This window comes from Pteropus medius, unplaced genomic scaffold (assembly GCF_902729225.1).
Source record: "Pteropus medius unplaced genomic scaffold, Ma_sr-lr_union100, whole genome shotgun sequence".
Taxonomy (NCBI): Eukaryota; Metazoa; Chordata; class Mammalia; order Chiroptera; family Pteropodidae; genus Pteropus; species Pteropus medius.
The window spans coordinates 11,250,955-11,270,828 of NW_024351729.1; the positions used below are offsets into that span (position 1 = coordinate 11,250,955).

At 33.8% G+C, this 19,874-nt stretch overlaps 1 protein-coding gene across 1 annotated transcript in view; it reads left to right on the forward strand.

Moving 5' to 3' along the window:
• CYP20A1 (cytochrome P450 family 20 subfamily A member 1) overlaps positions 1-19,874 on the forward strand; it is a 40,801-nt gene that overhangs the window by 9,800 nt on the left and 11,127 nt on the right. Inside the window, 5 exon segments of the mRNA XM_039844490.1 lie at positions 5,360-5,527; positions 10,028-10,106; positions 13,724-13,839; positions 14,657-14,711; positions 17,362-17,482. Coding sequence (XP_039700424.1) covers positions 5,360-5,527; positions 10,028-10,106; positions 13,724-13,839; positions 14,657-14,711; positions 17,362-17,482 — 539 coding nt within the window.

Consider the following 19,874-nt stretch of genomic DNA (forward strand, 5'->3'; position numbering starts at 1 on the left):
GCCCTCTGTATATTCTATTGTCATTGACTGAATTGTCTCCTCTAGCCATCCACACATTCAGTTAATGCATGTTCCTTCTTAGCTTTTAGTTTAAATGTCACTTCCCCAGGGAAGCTATCTCTGATATCCCACTGTCCCTGGGTGAGTCTCCCTTTAGATGCTGTCAAAACACTATGCTTTTCCTTTGCAACACTTCCCAATTTGTAATTATATTTTGTGTAATTCTTTGAATATCTGTCTCCTAAACTATATGTTCCACAAAGGGAGGGACTCTTATTTTGATGACTACTGCATGCGTGGCTCTTGGCATAGAATAGGCCTCAGTAAATATTTATTAAACCTGTGAATGAATATTGATCAACTTACAATTCAGTTCATTGTCTCCTCTCTTACTTCTATGGGTCTATTCTTGCTCTTTTCTCCTAGGAAAAAAATTTTCCCACCTTGCCTGGCTAACTCCTACTCCAGTCCACAGTTTAGTTTAAATGTATGCTTCCCCAAGTACCCTCTCTAAACTACCATTAACAGCCTGAATATGCTTACATAACAAAATGAAATTGATTTTCTTAGCTCTTTTCCTTTTTAGATTGTTTTCTCTCCCCTTTTCCCTAATCAAACAAAGCTATTTATTTTGTTATATGTTTAATGTGGCTCCTTGGGATTATTATATAGCACAAAGACTATTAAGCTTGGTCAAGAGGCTTTGAATCGCGCTCCTATCTGCATGATCATTTGTGTGTTACTTGGCCTTTGTGAGCTTTTATTTCCTCATCTTAAATCGAGGGTAATAATATCCACATTACAAAGTTGCTTTCAAGAGCAATGATATGAAATACCTAACATCGGGTCTTAAAACAGTAATTACTTAAGAAGTTCCTTTCTTCCTCTTTGCTTGAGAAATAGATTTTTGTGCCATTCGTTTGTTGCCCATCCCCCATTCTTCTGTTCTGTTACCATTTCTCCTTGCTTATATTACCTGCTTCTCTGAAACTATACCTCCTTATTAATGTTTCCAACTTGGCTAATTCATTTCCTCTTTCAGCAGGGTTTTTATAGCTCATGGGCCTATATCTCATTTGTAGAATTACACAGAAGTCCTTTATAGTCTATACATTCACTCACAAGTGCACAAACACCCCCCACCCACTTACTCTCTCATTATATAGAGTAAATAATTTTTAAAATCTTGGAAAATTTAAAGAAACAAAAATAGAATAATGTAATGACCATTCACGTCCTCATCATCATACTTTAACAGTTATCAAATTAGACTCAATCTTAATTTATCTATACCTCTACTCACTTCCCAGTTCTCTAACTGGACCATTTAAAGCAAATTCTGGACATCATACCAAGGAGCACTTGTTTTTAAAGCACCTAACAGCGTTTTGCGTATAATAGCCACTTGGTCAGTTTTATTTTTTTTCCTTCTCATCTCTCATAACTTTATTAATTCCTCCTAAAATTATCCTAACTGTGCATTATAAGCATTTTGATAACTTTTTTGAGTTATAGAATACCTTATATCTTTTAAGAGGATGCTATGTTGACTTTTAACTTACAGTATCCACTTTTTAAAAATTATATTAGGTTAATGTTTAATGACCGTTTTTTCTTATTAGCGTTCTATTCGAAACACACTTTCCATTCAAGACTTCAGACTGGCTTACTGAGTCTACTGGAAGCATTAATTGGCTCCCCTGTGCATAGTTTATCTTCTAAAAACAGACCAGATAGGGCCTTTAACTATAGGTAGCTGCACATTAGTCTCTCTCCTTTCCTGTTCCCATTTCTAACCGATAGCCATTATTCACAGGGCCATCAGGAGTCTTGTATATCAAATTCCCACCCTCTCGTTATTCCCGTTTCGTATCTCAAGGTTCTATATTGGTCATGCTCACATGTTCTCTGGACTCTCGGATTGCCTGCTTGGGGTGTCATAGCCGTTCCTGTTCCCCCTCATTGTCCTCCCTGGAAGCAGTTATGTTGCCTCTTTCTAAGCATTCACCAGTCAGAATCTTCCTTTCTATTTTGTTTAAACACCTAACATTTGTAAGAATATTTTTATATTTAATTGTATGTCTCCAAGGAATTTTGCCCATTTCTTTTTGCTTTCATGATACCTTTTTCTTTTGAGTAACATTTATTGTTGAAAGGCTTAATTATTCTTTCTTCTCTGCTTCAGACTAAGTAATTCTAACTTCTTTAATCTTTTATCATAGACTCTATTTCCCAGACTTTCCACCTTTTTTGTTCTGTATGCCATTTTTTTCTCCTGCCCGATCAAAGGTAAATCAAGGTGGAAAATTATTTCCCACTTTTCATGTTTCTTGTCATCATATTTTCAAGCTTTGGTCTATATGTGAGAAAAGTGTTTTAGATTTAGGTCTATATGTGAGAAAAGTGTTTTAGATTTTTGTCGTCAATGCCATAGCACAAGCCATCAGTCGGGAATACTAATTAAGTGCTTAATCAGCAGAAACATGACTGAAGGCCGCTGCTGTCAGAGCATCCTCCTCCTCTCTACCAGTGGTTTTCTTTAAGAAAATAGTACTTTTTACCAGAATTATCACCCCAAAATAAGTTATATATTTCATATTGACACAATAAACCTTTTATTTTTTTTTTTGGTCACATCTGAGTTCTGTATTCTGATTTTTCTCTAATTCTCTTAAACCTGGTCCTGTGAGTTCTGACTCATTCCTTCCCTGGCCATCTCTGCTCCTAGGCTCTGTGTAAACCTCCACTTTAATTATTTGAGTGTAACTTCTGTGTGCCTCAGTCCAATATTATCCTGTGACTTTGGGCTAAATTCTGATTCAACAAGTATTTCTCGATTTTAGAATTTATGACTATTGTCCAAAATCCTTTTGTCAGCTTAGTAATACTATTAATAGTATTATATAGCAATAAATTATTAATTGTATTATATAGTATTAATTATTAATAGCATTGATAAAATTATTGAGTTCATTGGTTTAATAGCTTGTATGAACTCATTTAATTCTCACAAAACTTATACGTAGGTGTTGTTATTTCTCCCTTTTTACAGATGAAGAAACTGAAGAACAGAATAGTTAAGTAAGTTGTCTCAGGTCACACAACTAGTAAATAGTAAGACTAGGATTTGATCCCAGTCAGTCTTGCACATTGCTTCTCCATAGCTTGGTTCTGCAACCCTGGGATGTAGTTTTGTTTGCCTAGTTTTTTTTTTTCTCTGTTTTTCTTTTAATTAAATTTATCGGGGTGACATTGGTTAATAAAATTATATAGGTTTCAAGTGTGCAATTCAGTAATACATTATATGTATATCACCACCCAAAGTTAAATTTCCTTCCGTCACCTTATATTTACCCCCTTTACCATTATCTACCTCCCTCACACACCCCCTTCACTCGGGTAACCACTAAACTGTTTTCTGCGTCCATGAGTCTCTGTTCGTTTGTCTTCTTCATTTGTTGTTTTCAGTTTTATATCCTACATATGAGTGAAATCATATGATTCTCAACTTTTTCTGACTTATTTCACTTAACATGATAATCTCAAGATCCATCCATGTTGCTACAAATGGCAGTATTTCATCTTTTCTTATGGCTGAGTAATATTCCATTGTATGTATATGTACCACATCTTCTTTGTCTGTTATCTATTGAAGGACACTTTAGTTGTTTCCATGTCTTGGCCATCGTGAATAATGCTGCAATAAACATCAGATTGCATATATCTTTCCGAATAAATATTTTCAGATTTTTTAAAATAGATACCCAGGAGAGGGATTGCTGCGTCATATGGTAATACTATTCTTAATTTTTTGAGGAACTTCTCTACTGTTTTCCATAGTGGCCGTACCAATTTACATTTCCATCAGCAGAGTATAAGGGTTCCTTTTTCCCCACAACCTCTCCAACACTTGTTATTACTTGTCCTGTTGATGATAGCCATTCTAATAGGTATGGTTTTGAGATGCATTTCCCTAACAGCTAATGAAGTTGAGCATCTATTCATATGTCTGTTTGCCATTTGCATGTCTTCTTGGTAGAAGTGTCTGTTAGACAAAGAAAGACACTTCATAACGATAAACGGAACAATACATCAAGAAGTTATAACATTTATCCATATATATGCTCTCAATTAGGGAGCACCAAAATGTAAAAAGCAACTACTAACAGAACTAAACTGACAAAGGCACAATTATAGTAGGGAACCTAAATACCCCATTGACAGCTATGGATAGATCATTCAAACAGAAAGTCAATAAGGAGATATCAACCTTAAGTGACACATTAGACCAATTGGACATAATTGACATTTACAGAGCCTTTCATTCCAGAACACCAGATTTTATATTCTTCTCTAGTGCATTTGGAACATTCTTAAGGATAGACCATATGCTGGGACACAAATAAAAGAAGACTGAAATCATACCAAGCATATTCTCCGAACACAGTGCTTTAAAACTGGAGATCAGCTGCAAAAAGAAAGTGGGAGAAACCGAAGACATATGGAGATTAATATCTTCATTTTAAATATTTATTTTACTATTCAGAAAATTCTAATCCTTTATATTGTAACAAAACTTTCATGGAGTCAATATGGGAAAAAAGCTTGAATTTGAGTTCTTAACATGAAAAGGGCCGTGCGTGTGTGTGTGTTACCTCACCAAACCCTTACCACATTATGTGACATGGAGATAATTACTCCTGTCACAGCAGCCATGCAGGGTAGGAGATGTCATCCCCATTTAACTATTGAGACACCTGAAACTTGGAAAAGTTAAGCAAATTACTCAGTCACATTACTTCTAAGTGACAGAGCCAGAAATAAAACCCAGGGTTTTCTGACTCTAAAGCTTTTGATATTTTTTCTACATATTGTTTTTATTCCACAAGGGATTTAATAAATACTTGTTGAATGAAGGAATGACAGAGAGACTCAGAGTTTTTTGTTACTGAAGCATGTCTAGGATTTTAAGATATTCATATATTGATTATTTACTATATCACAGGCACTCTGGTGAACCTTTACTATTTATTATTAGATACTAAGATTTTAGTATCTTAATTTCTATTAAGTTTAAGCTGTTATCAGCCTTTGAACTTTTAATTTTTTTTTTTTTATTGTTGTGGTGTTTCTGTTTTGTTTTGCAAATCAGCCCATTGACAGAATCTGAACCTGAACCATTAAGGATGTCATTATAGATGGAGCCAGTGTTAGCCTGACAGATCAAGTAATCGCCTGAATGCTTACTTTAATTGTAGAGTTGAGCTGTGTACTCTATGAAATGAATCTACTTGCTGAATTTTTCTAAGATTTAGCAAGAGGAAATAGTAAATCATTGTAGTCTTCTGTTCTCTTTCAGCTTTCAGAAGAATTATTAGATAAATGGCTCTCCTACCCAGAGTCCCAGCATGTACCTCTTTGCCAGCATATGCTTGGTTTTGCTATGAAGTCTGTTACACAGATAGTAATGGGTAGTGCATTTGAAGATGACCAGGAGGTTATTCGCTTCCAGAAGAATCATGGCACAGTAAGTCTAGGGTCAGGTTTAAAGTTTTTCTTTCATCAAGTTGGATAGCTGAATAACACTGACTTTGCCTCTCAAGAAGGTTTAAGATTCTATAATATAGAATTTCCTTGTTTTCCATAGTGGCTGCGCCAATTTAAAATCTCACCAACTGTGCATAAGGGTTCCCTTTCTCCATATCCTTGCCAACACTGATTATTTGTTGACTTTTTGATAATAGCCATTGTGACAGGTATGAGATGGTACCTCATTGTGGTTTTGATTTGCATTTCCCTGATGATATGTGATGTTGAGCATCTTTTCATTATGTCTGTTGGCCATCTGTATGGGATTCTTCTCAGAACTAGAACAAATAATATTCTCTTTTTTTTAATCAATCTCAACATTAAAGTAATTTATTTGGCTCAAATTATACTTAGGTAATTTACTTTACCACATATTGGGTCTCTGAGAAATTATTCCTTATTTTATTCAAATCTATAAAACAGGTTAAAGAATCATGATAACGTGTTTTTAAAAAACCATTAGGAATTGTGGCTTAACACCTTGTCACTGTTTAGTATTATACTTTTTCCCATTAAAATGGTTTCATTTCTTGTGTTTGATGATTAAAAACATACATTTCTTGTAAAACATTCATGTATTCAGAAGTGTAAAAAGTGGAAAAATCACTCTAGATTGCACTTTCTAGAGTAAATTCCACTTTCTAGAGTAAACTACTCTGTGTACCAACACAAAATAAACTGGTTAAGAAATTCCTAAAATGTCTTCATATTTTAATGAAGAATCAATTTTTGACTTAGTTATTGATGTCTGATTTTTTTTTCATGTTGATGAGACAGCATTTTAACAAGACACCTCTACTATTATTTCCAGTATTTTCTTCTAAGCTGCTGATATTAATTTTGTATGTTTTTAAGTTGGCATTTTCTTATTCCTTTTTTTTCTTATAACTTCAATGTAGAAATAATTTTAAACTTATAGAAAAGGTGCAACTAGTACAAGGAACTCCTATATATACTTTACCTAGGTTCACCAGTTTGCATTTTACCCTATTTGCTTTTGTCATTTATTCATTACCTATCCATCCATCCATCCATCCATCCATCCATCCATCGCTCCCCCTCCCTTACCCGAACCATTTGAGAGTAAAGTAGATATTTGACCTCTTTCTCCCTAAATACTTCAATATGTATTTACTAAAAACAAGGATATTGTCTTATACAGTGACAACATAGTTTTCATGCTTGGGAAATTTAATATTCCTGCAAGACTATCATCCAGAGCCTGTATTCAAATTTCTTTACTTTTAGTGGTCAAACCTTTTCAATGCAGAAGAGTTTCTCAGCTTTTCTTTGTTTCTTGAACTTCACATTTTTTAAAAGTAGAGGCCAATTATTTTGTAGGATGTTTCTCAATTTGGGTTTGAATAGATTAAAATTACACATTTTTGGTAGGAATCTGATATTTTCTTAGCATTACTAGTTGTCAAAAGAAAGTTTTCAGACTATAAACATAACTTGAAATCTTTCCTCAAATGATATTTTAATGTCTGAAACACTAAGGGGTTGCTGTTGTGCATTCATGCCAGCAGAAATAATAACCGCTTTGTGAATGCAGAAGCAATGACAACTGCGTCATCACTGCTGCTTGGCTGACAACAGTTGAGAGATGTGATCAGTTGTAAGATGCATATCGATTTCACAGATGTTAAACTGTGAAAAAATATACACCTCACTTTCAGTTGCATAATGTGTTTGTGAAATGCCCTTCAAAAACATTGTCCCAATTATTTCCCCACTAACATTAGTGTGCTCTTCCCTTGTGCTTGTGACATTAGAGTTATTGGTCCTTTACATATTTGCCTAATAGTTCAAAAAATGATATTTTGTCATTAAAATTTGTAATTATTTTATTGTTTGTAAGGTTGGTTTGCCTTTTCTAGAATGTTATATAGTTGGAATCATACAATATGTAGCCTTCTCAGATTGGCTTCTCTCACTTCATAATATGCATTTAACTTTCCTCCATATCTTTTCATGGCTTGATGGCTCATTTCTTTTAGCACTGAATGCTATTCCATTGTCTGGATACCACATTTTATCCATTCACGTACTAAAGGACATCTTGGTTGCTTCTAAATTTTGGCAGTTATGAATAAGGCTGCTATAAACATCTGTGTTCAGGGTTTTGTGTGGATATAAGTTTTCAACTCCTTCGGGTAAATATCAAGGAGTGCTATTGCTGGATCATTATAGTAAGAGTATGTTTCGTTTTTTAACAAACTGTTTTTAAGGATTCTATTGATATATCCTTTGGCTCAGAGATTGTTTCTAAGCTGTGACTGGTGTACTAATAAGCCTAGCAAAGGCATTCTTCATTTTCGTTAGTGTTTTTGAACTCTAGCATTTCTTTCTGATTCTTTCTTAGGATTTCCATCTCTCTGCTTACGTTGCCTGTCTGTTCTTGCATGCTGTCTACTTTATCCTTTACCTAAGAATCCTTTAGATCCCACAGCATATTATCCTTTAGAGCCCTTAGCTTATTAATCATAGTTTTTAAAATTCCATATCTTGTTCTGATAATTCCATATCTTGTTCTGACGCTTGCTCTTTCTGGTTCTGATGCTTTCTGTTTCTTCATAGTGTTTTTTTGCCTCTATTTTTCTTCTTGATAGCCAGACATGATGTATTGGGTAAAAGAAACTGGTGTAAATAGGCCTTTAGTAATGTAGTGGTGAGGTGTGGGGAAAGGAGAAACATTCCATAGTCCTATGATTAGGTCTCAGCCTTTTAGTGAGCCTGTAACTCTGGATTGTGAACTTTTCAAGTGTTTCTCTTTTTTTTTTTTTTTTTTTTCCCTCCCCGCCTAGGTGGGACAAGATGGCCTGAGTGGGCTGGAGTTTGGTATACTTCTCCCACATGGAAGGCCAGATATGACTGGAATTGGATATTTCCCTTCCCTACATCAGTTAGAGTCTGATAATATGCCAGTAGGTTGGTTAGGCTAACTGATTTTGTTAGAGGGCAGGTCTTGTTAAGAAGAATAGAGTGCTCTGGTTTATTTCAAATTGGTTCCTTTTTCAATCCCCATTTGAGGAGTCCAAGGGGCTTTTTCTCCATTACATATTGTGGGAACCTGGTCGAGCTCCAAGAGGTAAATCTCACAATATTTTGGGGCCTCCTATGACTGGGTCACCTGGAGTTTTTAACTCTCAGAGTTGTGTATGCTGCACCTCCAGAAGTTTGTCAAGTTCAGGTCAGGTTTTCCTACCTTAACACTGGTTCCTAGGGTGGTTTCTGGTTGTGAATCTGTTCTGGTAACATGTGACTCCCTGTTTTTGCCTGTCTCTCCAATCTTGGGGGACTCAGTTTGCCCTGGATCCTCCCCAGTCTTACAGAACCAAGAACAGTTGCTGATTTTTCAGTCTGTTGACATGGAGTAGCTAAATGAATTCAACATTTTAATTATGAATTTTTGCCTTATGCCTTGTGTCATGCTTAGAAATTTCTTTCTTGCTTGAAGAGTATTCCTAATGTAAACTTTTACCGTACATTTTACATTTAAATCTGAAAGGTGAGGGTGGCTCCATAGTGTAGTGGTTAGCATGTCTGCTTTACATGCAGAAGGTCCTGGGTTTGCACCCCAGGTGGAGCCACGCACCATACCCCAGGGGTGCCAGGCTCCCTCTGAGTGTGCCCCAAGTGCGCTGTGAGCGCCTGGGAGGAGACGCTCCGCCTTCAGAGATCCAGTTCTTAAGGGGAGGCGGCAACATCCGTAGGTCGGGAGTGGAAGTGGCCGGGGGCAGTGGGGAGTGGGATTAAAGAGGGGAAAAATAAAAAAATAAATTAAGTCTAAAAAAATAAATGTGAAAGGTATATCTTTGTAAGGTAAGAGTTGGGGACTCTTAACTCTATTAATAAATTTTCATATATTTAGTATTGATTGATAAGTGGTGTGTTCTTTTCCTCAAATTCTTTTAGAGATTTTGAATTATAAACAAGTTAAAGTTTTTACAGAGGCTGACTACTCAATTTTGAAATAATTAGAAGCCTATTTTGTTGTTTACTATCTCCAAGCCTTAGACTAATTTTTAACCTTTTTCAGGATCTCAGTTAATGCTTATCAGTATTACAGGCAAAGTAAAAATTGGAATTCCCAGTGAATTCCGTATGAATTTTATTTATCCACTGGTACTATTATAATAAAAAATTGACTCTGTTGCCATATCTTTTCCTCCCCATTCCTACTTCGTTTTTAAAAAACAGAACTTTGACTTCCCATTTATAATTAGTTTGAAAGTGCCTTGACCGAAACTATTAAAATATATTTGCGCCCTGTCCTCAGAGAGTATGGAGTAAATGATTATATAGCTCACCTAAAGGGAGAGCTTTTTATCAGGTTTGTTGGTGAGATAGGAGTTCCTCAATTATTAGCTTAGATTGCTTGATATGATTTAGAAAATCTATTTATTAGATAATAGGTATGTTTTCCTATTTTCAGGTTTGGTCTGAGATTGGAAAAGGCTTTCTAGATGGATCACTTGATAAAAATACAACTCGGAAAAGACAGTATGAGGATGGTAAGTTTTGCCACTTACAATTTTTAATAGGGACAAAAGGACATGTGTCCCAATTTTAATAGGATTACCTCTGAAAGATGATATAGGTCATGTATATTTTCTCTATATATGTTTTTTTCTACATTTCCTGTAATAAAATTTTTTCTTGAAAAAAATAGTGAATTAATAAATTAGCACTCACTGTAGAATGAGAATGCTGTAGAGATGGTATATCCTACAGGTTACTGAACAGTATAAGGATGCAATCCTGGGAAAGCAATTTGATGGTATATATTAAAGCCATAAATAATGGATGAAATTACCAAAAGAAGAAAATATTCACGAATATTCCTATTCATACTGTTCTGCAAGTAGAAAACCAGAAACAGTCTAAATGTCCAACAATATAGAGGTTGCTATGGAAATAATATCAACATGGTTAAATATTTTGTAGATATTTGTAAAAAGTTTAGCAACAAAAAATTCTTGCCATTTTAACAATGAATAAAAATGTTTTCAAAAGTGTTTGTCATTGGTTACAACTTTGTAAAATCTACACAGAAAAATAGCAAATTTAGTTTAAGATGGTAAGATGCCTCCCCAAAATTATTCTCCCCCTTTTTTATTATTCTATATATTCCATTAGTAATTCAAAGATTAGAATGCTTTAATATCTTTATTCTGAGGTGCTTCAGTTCTTTTTATGGAAGTAGGCAGGATAAATTAAAATACATAAACTGCATTGGAATACTGGATTATTTTGCATATATTATAGTAGTGCTTCCCAGGATTCTCTTCCTTTATTTTTTCAACAAATATCGAGGCTTATATGTGCTAGGCATTATTTTGTGTATGGGAGACAAAAATCCCTGTCCTTATGGAGCTTACCATTCTAGTGATTCCCTTGATGTCTAACAGAAGTCCAGAAAAACCAATTTAATTGACATGTTTTCTGCTATCTGGTTTTCATTACCATTCTGATTACCTTGATAGATGCATTTGGATTAATTCCCCTTAAAAAATGTATTTCAAAAATATTGGTTCAATTAATATAAAATGAAAATTATATTGTTTTATTCTAAATAAAAGTAGATTCTCTAGCATGATATGTTTCTTGGGCTGTAACATGGGCATAGATCAAATTTGAGCTTTTATTGAAAATGATTATGTTTTGGTACTTATATGACTGGGATCCCATGGATGGATCAGTACTTCCTTTGTTTAAGTGAGTCAGGTCTATACATTACAATCACTTTGAGAATTTAAAACAAAAAAAACCCTGAAGCTCAGGCTTTACTGTAGTTCAGTTTATTCAGAATCTAAGATAGAGGTTCCCTGAGCATCAGATATTTTTATAAAAGGTCTCTGGATTACTTTGATATACTTGTAGGGTTGAGAATGTACAGTAACAGTTCTAAAACTTTGCTATACATTGAATCTCTTAAGAAGTATCGAAGCCTGTCTTCCACGCCTAAACATTCAGATTTCATTGGTATGAGTTACGACTTGTACTTTTTTTTAAAGCTTCCTAGCTGATTCTAATATGTAGCAAAGTCTAGGAAGCACTGCAATACAGTGTTAAAAATTTCTCATTTTAATATATTGTGTTATTATATTCATTCACTTCTATAGTGAAGATCTATAATTTCCTGGTATGTTTTTGGTGTTGGGCAGATGTCAACAAAACAAACAAAAATTCCGGTCTTTGTGGTAGCACATTCTAGTGGGAAGAGGCAGATAATCTAAGTAAACCGAATAGTGTGATAAAAGATGAATAAAGTGCTGTGGAGAAAATTAAATCAGGAATGGGTATAAGGAGTGCTGGGGCTCGGGAGGTTACAGTTTTAAATAAGGTTGTTAGGAAAGGCCTCACCAAGATTAAATGGTGACTTTTGAGCAAACACTTGAAAGAGATAAGACAAGCAGTCAATGCAGTTAATGTGGTAATCTTCATGTCCAAAAGAAGAATATTCCATGTGGAGGAAAAATAATTGCGAAGTCCTTGAGGTGGGATTCTTCCTGGTGTATTTGAGGTATAACAGGGAGCTGTATGGCTGGAACAGAGTGAATAGAAGGAGATGAGGCCAGAAAGATTGGGAAGTAGAACAGATTTTGTCTGGCTGATAGATCATTGTATGACTAGGTTGTTAATTATAAGATAGGAAGCCAGTGGAAGGTTTTGAGCAGAGCTTTGATCTTAGTTATGTTTTTAAAGGATCACTGTGGCTGCTGCGACAGGTTATAGGGGCCCACAGCAGAAGCAGAGCGACTACTTAGGAGGCTATTTCAATGAAGCAGGAACGAAAAATAATGTGGCTTGGACTAGATGCAGGTCCGAAAAATATAGAATGAAAAAGAAGAGTGAAGGAGAATAATTGTATTTTGGTGCTAGAACCACCAAAATTGGCTGACAGATTACATTTGGGGTATAAGAGAGGAGACACCAAGGTTTTAGGCCCGAGTAATTGGAAAATGAAATTATTAGGATATAAGATGGGAAAGACTAGGAAGATCCAGCTTTGTGGGGAAAGATCAAGAGTTGAGTTTTGGATGTTATGTTTAAAAGCTTCAGACATCCAAGTGGAGATGCTGAGGTGGTTGTCACATACTTAAGTCTGGGGTTTAGGGGAGTGAGGTCCTGACTGAAAATATAAATTTGGGAGTGTTAAGTACATAGATTATTTAAAGACTTGAGACTGGTGATCATCAAGCTAATGAATATAATAGAAAAAGAAAAGAAATCCAAAAACTAAGCCTTGACCTTAGACATTCTATCATTAAAAAATTTTGAAAGGGGAGAAGGAATCAACAGAGGATACTGAGAATGAGCAAGCAGTAAAGTGGGAGGAAGATGTGGAGTCCAGGAGAGTGGAATTGAGAGCTAAAGGGAAAAGTATTTTTCCTGGAGAGTAACTGATCAACATCATTAAATGCTGTGATAGGTCAAGTAAGATGAGGACTGAGAAATGATCTCTGGATAATTTTATTGACTATTGGATATCAGTTATTCATATCTTATAGATTAATAATAATTTCTCATTTTAATATATTGTGTTATTCACTGTTAATAATTTCTGTTATTCAGTGTTAATTTCTCATTTTAATATATTCATATCTTATAGATATGAATAACTGATATCCAATAGTCAATAAATAACTGATATCCAATAGTCAATAAATTTCTTTCATAAATTTACTTTTCTGGCTATTTCACATGTGTTTATGTCTCTAAATGAGTGATATGGATTTGGGAGAAGAATGAAGTTAGGAGGGTAGAATTTAGAAGGAAGGTGGATAAGATCAGGGGAGAGGTATATATGTATGGAGGCCTCTAAGGTGCTGGCACTGTTCTACTTCTTGACCTGGGTGGCAATATTATGGGTGTTTGCCTTATAGTTATTCCTTAGATTGTGCATATTTTTTATATACTTTTTTTTTGGATCTTTATAAAATTTAGCAAAAAGAAGAAGAAAAGTAGATGAGTTTAAACATAAATTAGCTTTTTAAAAATTCTTGGTCACAACTCTTTTACCTTTGAAAGTTTTATTCTGCAATATAGTAACATTGTACAGAAATATTTTAAAAATTCAATCTTTACAATGCTTATATTCTAAAATCTTTTGTTTTTCTTCTCTAAGCCCTTATGCAACTGGAATCTATTTTAAAGAAAATCATAAAAGAACGAAAAGGAAGAAACTTCAGTCAATATGTTTTCATTGACTCCTTAGTACAGGGGAAACTTAATGACCAACAGGTGATATAATTGTTAAATATTTATTAAATAAAAGATAATCATACATGTATAGAGCATTTTTATTCACTTTAATCCTGATACTCTCCTAGAATTCAATACTTTCCTTTTATTGTATCTTATGCATAAATAATATAAGTATTTAGTCTCCTATTATTTAGCTCTTTGAAACAGCTGTACATTATTTAATATTTGGATAAGCAAATAATGAGTCAAAATTCTCCGATCATAAAAATAGGAGGACTTGTAAGCCTTTATCGACCAAGCTGCTCTGCCTGCATGACCAGGTGTGGCAGCTGGGCTCGTTCCTAGTGCACCTCTGTTATCCCCAGTTCACCACTGTTTGTGGTGTTGTCAGGCAAAGGAAAAGAGTAGAGTCATGCTTGCCATACCCGTTTATTGTAGGACTCTTCAACCCCACTCTATACATACATGCAAGTCCTCATAGAATTGGTTTTTTGGGTGTGTTGTGGGTACAGAAATTGAATCAGGAGCTCCAAGGACAGTGGCAGGTTCTTCCCTGTTCCTGAGGCTTCACTGCTGCACCAGGCCAAGCCGGAAAGAGAAGACTGAGCCAGCTTGTTTACAAAGATATATCATGAGACAGTAATGTTGCAGATAAATGTTTACTACATTAAAAATGCAATGCAGTATTTAGGTTAGTTTTTACATTATTTAGATTTTTTAAGTGAAAACGTAATGAAATATGTACATTTTTCCTTTCCTTGATTCTAATTCTATACTCTGTTATTTTATTTAGTGGGGCCTAATACAGGCCACCTTACATTTCACACTTTCTAAACTTAGTTTTGTTTCCTAGATCCTAGAAGACACAATGATATTTTCTCTGGCCAGTTGCATAATAACTGCAAAATGTAAGTATAAATTGATTCCTTTTTGAGATAGATTATAAAATATACAGAGGTAAAAGTATTCCAAAATAAAGGAAACACTGTATGACCTATAGTCATGATTGCCACACCCCTTTATCTTTTTTATTCTTGTTTGAAAGACTTGATTCACACAGGTACCTTTTTTTTTTTTTTAACTCCAGGTGTTCTATGCCACCTCTGAACATTGCCATAAAATTTTTGACACAATTTATGGATTGTGAATTCTAGTTAGTGCCTTTAAAATGAACTGCTATTGATACCTTTCCAGCTGGAACATTGAGCTTTTCAATTTCCTGCTGAGGCATTTCACTTTGACTCCAATCCAGTCTGCTATTATTAAGGTCTACCAACAGAGGAGATAGGCCACAGAAATCAGGATTTAAAAGAACTCCTCTTTTGGTGGATTTTTATTTAAAATTCTAAAATGTGTGATATGTTTCTAAGTTTCCTTACTGGTTTTTAGTTTATCAGAGTATCATTTATTCGTACAGTATTTATAAAATTTTGTATATAGCTATAAAAATATACTAATAAAATGCTAAAAGAATTATTAAAACAGTTTAAAAGCTAAAAAAATTGTTTCTTTGCTTTGCATTTACAGCTCTTTCTGTTTAAGGAATTTTCTTGTAAACACTGAGTACAAATATAAACTTCTCATAAGTTTTCTCCTTTGTAAAGTTTTTGACATCCAGAAATGTCCAGATATTATAGATTAAATGGAATTTAGGTAAGCATGTGTCAAAAATAATGTATTAACCTTTCAAAAAATGCTTGACTTAAAGTTTTATTACATTAAAATGTAATTTTGCTAAAGATCTTCAAAAAAATCTGAATCAGTTGTTCTCTAGATACCACAAAAAGTGACCATTTCCAAGGTTGAGTTAATATTTTAATCTTATTGGCAATTTTTAGGGAGAATTTTCAGAGTGTATCTTTCTTTACATGTGGGTTGGTTAGTTTTTAAGTCACCTCTGAAATTTTTGAGAGGCAAGGTGGGCCGGAAACCTTAATTAAAGTTCCTCTTCTGCTGCTTATTAGCCTTGAGCAAGACACTTACCTCTCCACTTTTTCCTTTTCTAAAGTAAAGATTTAGCTCTAGATGATCTCCAAGGTATCTTTCAACCATAAAATTGTGTCTTAGTTCAATATTTTAATTAAAGAATTTTAAGTGGCTTAAAAATCACATTTTTAAGCTATCCCTAGTCATACTTTATTTTTAATAGAGTTCTACAAAAGAACCCTATGTTTGAGATTATTAAGCTCATACAGTTATATTCTAAGTAATGATGTAGTCAAGCAGGATACACAAATGCCTATTATGTTCAAATTTTTGTGCTAAACCTTTTAATGTATATTACTGTACATTGTTGTAAAATTGCACACACATACCTCTTGTACACTGCACAAATTTTCATATCATTGTGAAATAGTAATTTTACAGTTCACTCAAAAGTCATAATAAAGAAGCATATGCAGGAAAAAGTTAACAATAGGCAGTTATTCCTGTGTTTTTTTGAACTCTAAGAGTGAGTATATTATCAGAATAATTGAGTACCAGGTAGCTGTTGATTTTATTTGATAATAATATTTAGTACAGAAAGCGAAATATCTTTCAGGCATAGGAATTGGATAATATGTGAATTAGGCAAACATTAAAAAAATTAACTGAGACAAATTTAAGTCAGCCCTTAGCTCAGGAAAGAAATAATAAGTAGAGGTAGAAATTAGTAAATGTATTTTAAAAAGTACTTGGCATAGGAAAAGTAGAGTTGTAGATAGAGTCATCTCAAGCATAGTCTAGGGAAAGAGGCACAAAAATCTGGATGGTTCTGTTCTTTGAATAATTATAATCCCAGTAGATTACTAAAGGAAATGTAACTACTCTATTCTCACTGTTTTGTGTTCATCATGTAATTTTCTTACCTTTTCATTTCTGCAGTGAATATAATCCATAGGCCGTAAGCTAATGATTTTTCACTTTTAGTGTTCATCAAAATAATTGTGGTATTTATTAGAAGTACAGATGCTTGCACCCCACCGTAAACCCACTGAATCAGAATTCGTAGATGTGAGGTTGTGCTGTCAACCAACTCCCAGGTGATTTTTGAGAACCACAGTCCTAAGCAATAACTAGTCCCTGTTCTTGAGCCAGTGTATCTACCATTACAAATAAAAATTTACAATATTGATTTATAGGTAAATCTCTTGCCAGTTTGATTTCATTATGGCTCCTAAGTGAATGGCTAAATTCGTTTTCTGATTTCATAAGGTTGAGTGAACCAGACAATCCATCAAAGTTTTCAACATTTAATACCACCCCAAATGTAAAGTTTATTATCATTACCATTTTACCTAAGGTAAAATATATTAAGTGGCTTCAGTTACTTGCCAGTTTTAAGAAAGAAATCATCCAGATTTCACTATCTCTTTTGGGAGTATTCTGTAAATATTTATGTTCTGTTCAATGAAGTACAGATTCTGTGAACAATCTTGTTTTATTTTTTTTGGTAATATTTATCTACTGTATCAGGAAAAAAAAAGGAAAATATCAGAGAAAAACAGTTTTTTGTTATTTTCCACCCAATCAATGAATTAGCTATTTTCATTGTTATTAATATAAATTTTCACTTAGTGTGCACCTGGGCAATCTGTTTTTTAACCACCTCTGAAGAAGTGCAGAAAAAACTGTATGAAGAGATAGACCAAGTTTTGGGGAAGGGTCCTGTTACTCCAGAGAAGATTGAGGAACTCAGGTAAGAACACACTAAAAGGAAGAGGAAATCATTAAAAAGTCAATTTGAATTGGTTTCACTATCTATTTTAAAGCTAATGCTATATTTAGGAAAGCTATATCTCTTTATGGGACTTACAATATTTACATATAGATTTTTAATAATTTAATTTACTTTTAAAACCTTATGTAGTTCTGGGAAAGCTTTACATTAGCCTGTATAAAATAGTATCAGTGATGTCAGGTAAGTGGAACATTCATGCCTCGATGGGAATGGAAGATGGTACAGTCCTATAGGAAAACAGTGTGGTAAGATCTTGTAAAGTTAAATGTACACTTCCCATATGACCCAGTGATTCTACTTCTAGGCATTCACCCAAGAAAAATGAAAATGAATGTCTACACAGAGACCTATATACAAATGTTCATAGCAGTATTATTTATAATAGCAAAAAACTGGAAGCAGTCCAAATGTTCATCAATTGGTGAATAAATAAATTATACCATGGAATATTACCAAGTAATAAAAAGTTAACACACTGTAAATAGACACAACATGGATAAATCTCATTATGCTAAGTGAAAAAGTCCAACACCAAGATTACCTACAATGTGACTTCATTTAGGTGAAATTCTAGAAAAGACAAAACTATCGTAATAGGAAGCAGATCAGTGCTTGTCTGGAGTGCCACTGGAGCCTGTGCCACTGGAGCCTGTGACTGAACACTGTCATCAGTTTAGGGGCTTTAAAAATAGAGATAGCCGGGGACCAAAACCAAATCTAATGTATAGCCAAAGTTGAGAATCACTGTGCTAGTGATTTTTATATCTCTGGGGAGTCACATCATATGACTTCCCAATTTAAAATCCTTCAGTGACTTCTGGTTGCCCTTAAAATTTAAACTCACTAACGTAGCTTATGAAACATTTCAAAAGCTAAGCCTTGCATTCCTCTCTCACCTTATCTTTTATCACTTCTCGTCTCTTCATACCCTTGTTTCTTCAAAGGTCCAGCACTCTATCTTCTGACTTGTGCAGACTACTTCTTTGTCTAAGTTCTCTCTTCCTGTCCCCTCTAGCTAACTCCTTTTTTGTCTGCAGGTCTCAGCCTAGCGTTTAGTTCTCTGCATAGTCCTTTCTCTAGTTAAGTGCTACTGCCATGTGTTCCCTACCACCTTGAACTTTCTTTGTCATAACAGCTACTGCGCTTTTTAACTGTTCATTCTTGAGGTCCCTTCTTTTCTCAAAGAAACTAGACTTTGAGTTCCTGTGAGGGCATCTGTCTTGTTCAGTGTCGTAGCTGAATATCTAACACAGTGCTTCTAATGTAGTAGGTACCCGATAAATATTTGTTCAAAGAGAAATAGAATGATGTTTCCTCCTTTGTTTTTGTTGTTTTTAGATATTATAAACAGTCAACATTCCTATGCTTACATCTTTGTTAATATTTCCATTTGTTTCTATTAAGATTCTGGAAATGAGATTATTTAACGCTATATGCAATAGTATAATATTTATTAGTATGTCTTATTTATTATGAAATTAGACAGATCTGGATTTCAATCTTGTCAACACCACTTACCTGCTTTGTGTTCTTAAACGATTGCCTCATTTTTTAATTCTGTAGAATTAAAATAATTATAGGGTCCATAATTTTCTTGTAAGGATTACAAGATACTACATAGAAACTATTTAACAGAACTAGTTCGTGGCAAGATTTCAGCATATTTTAGTTTTATTCTTCTCATGGTTATGGACACAATATTCTAATACTATATATCTTGCCAAGTTACCCTTCAAAAAGGTGATACCAATTAATACTTCAAATTGAATATGATTATATTTTTCCCCATTTTTTTATTGTCTATTGTCATTCTTTTTCATCTTTGCTAATCTGGCAAGTAAAAAAATGCTTTGGCAATTTTTTCATTGTTAATAAGAATTATTTAATATGTTTTCAAGCCATTTGTATTTATATTAATTGCTTTTTTATATTTTCTGTCCATATTTCTGTTGAGGTATTTGATTATTTTAATTATGGATTTTTTAAAGAGATTTTATACATTAAAGATATTGACTGTAAATATTTTTTCCTAATTGTCTTTTAATTTTACTTATGATTGAAAATACGTAAAAAAACCTACATAGATTATTTGTATTTTTCTTTATGGTTTCTGTCATTGTGTCAGTATTTTTATAATTTTTAGTAGAAAAGTCTTTTATTAAAATGTTCATCAAATCCTTTATTAAAAATAAAGGACTTTTCTATGCAAAAATCCTAAAACTATTGTTTTGAGTTTTCTTCTGGTACTTTTAAAGGTATTTTTATTTGTTTAAATCTTTACCCACCCTGGACTTTATATACTTCTAATATATAACATATTTTCAAGCAAAAAACAATTATCATGTGACTA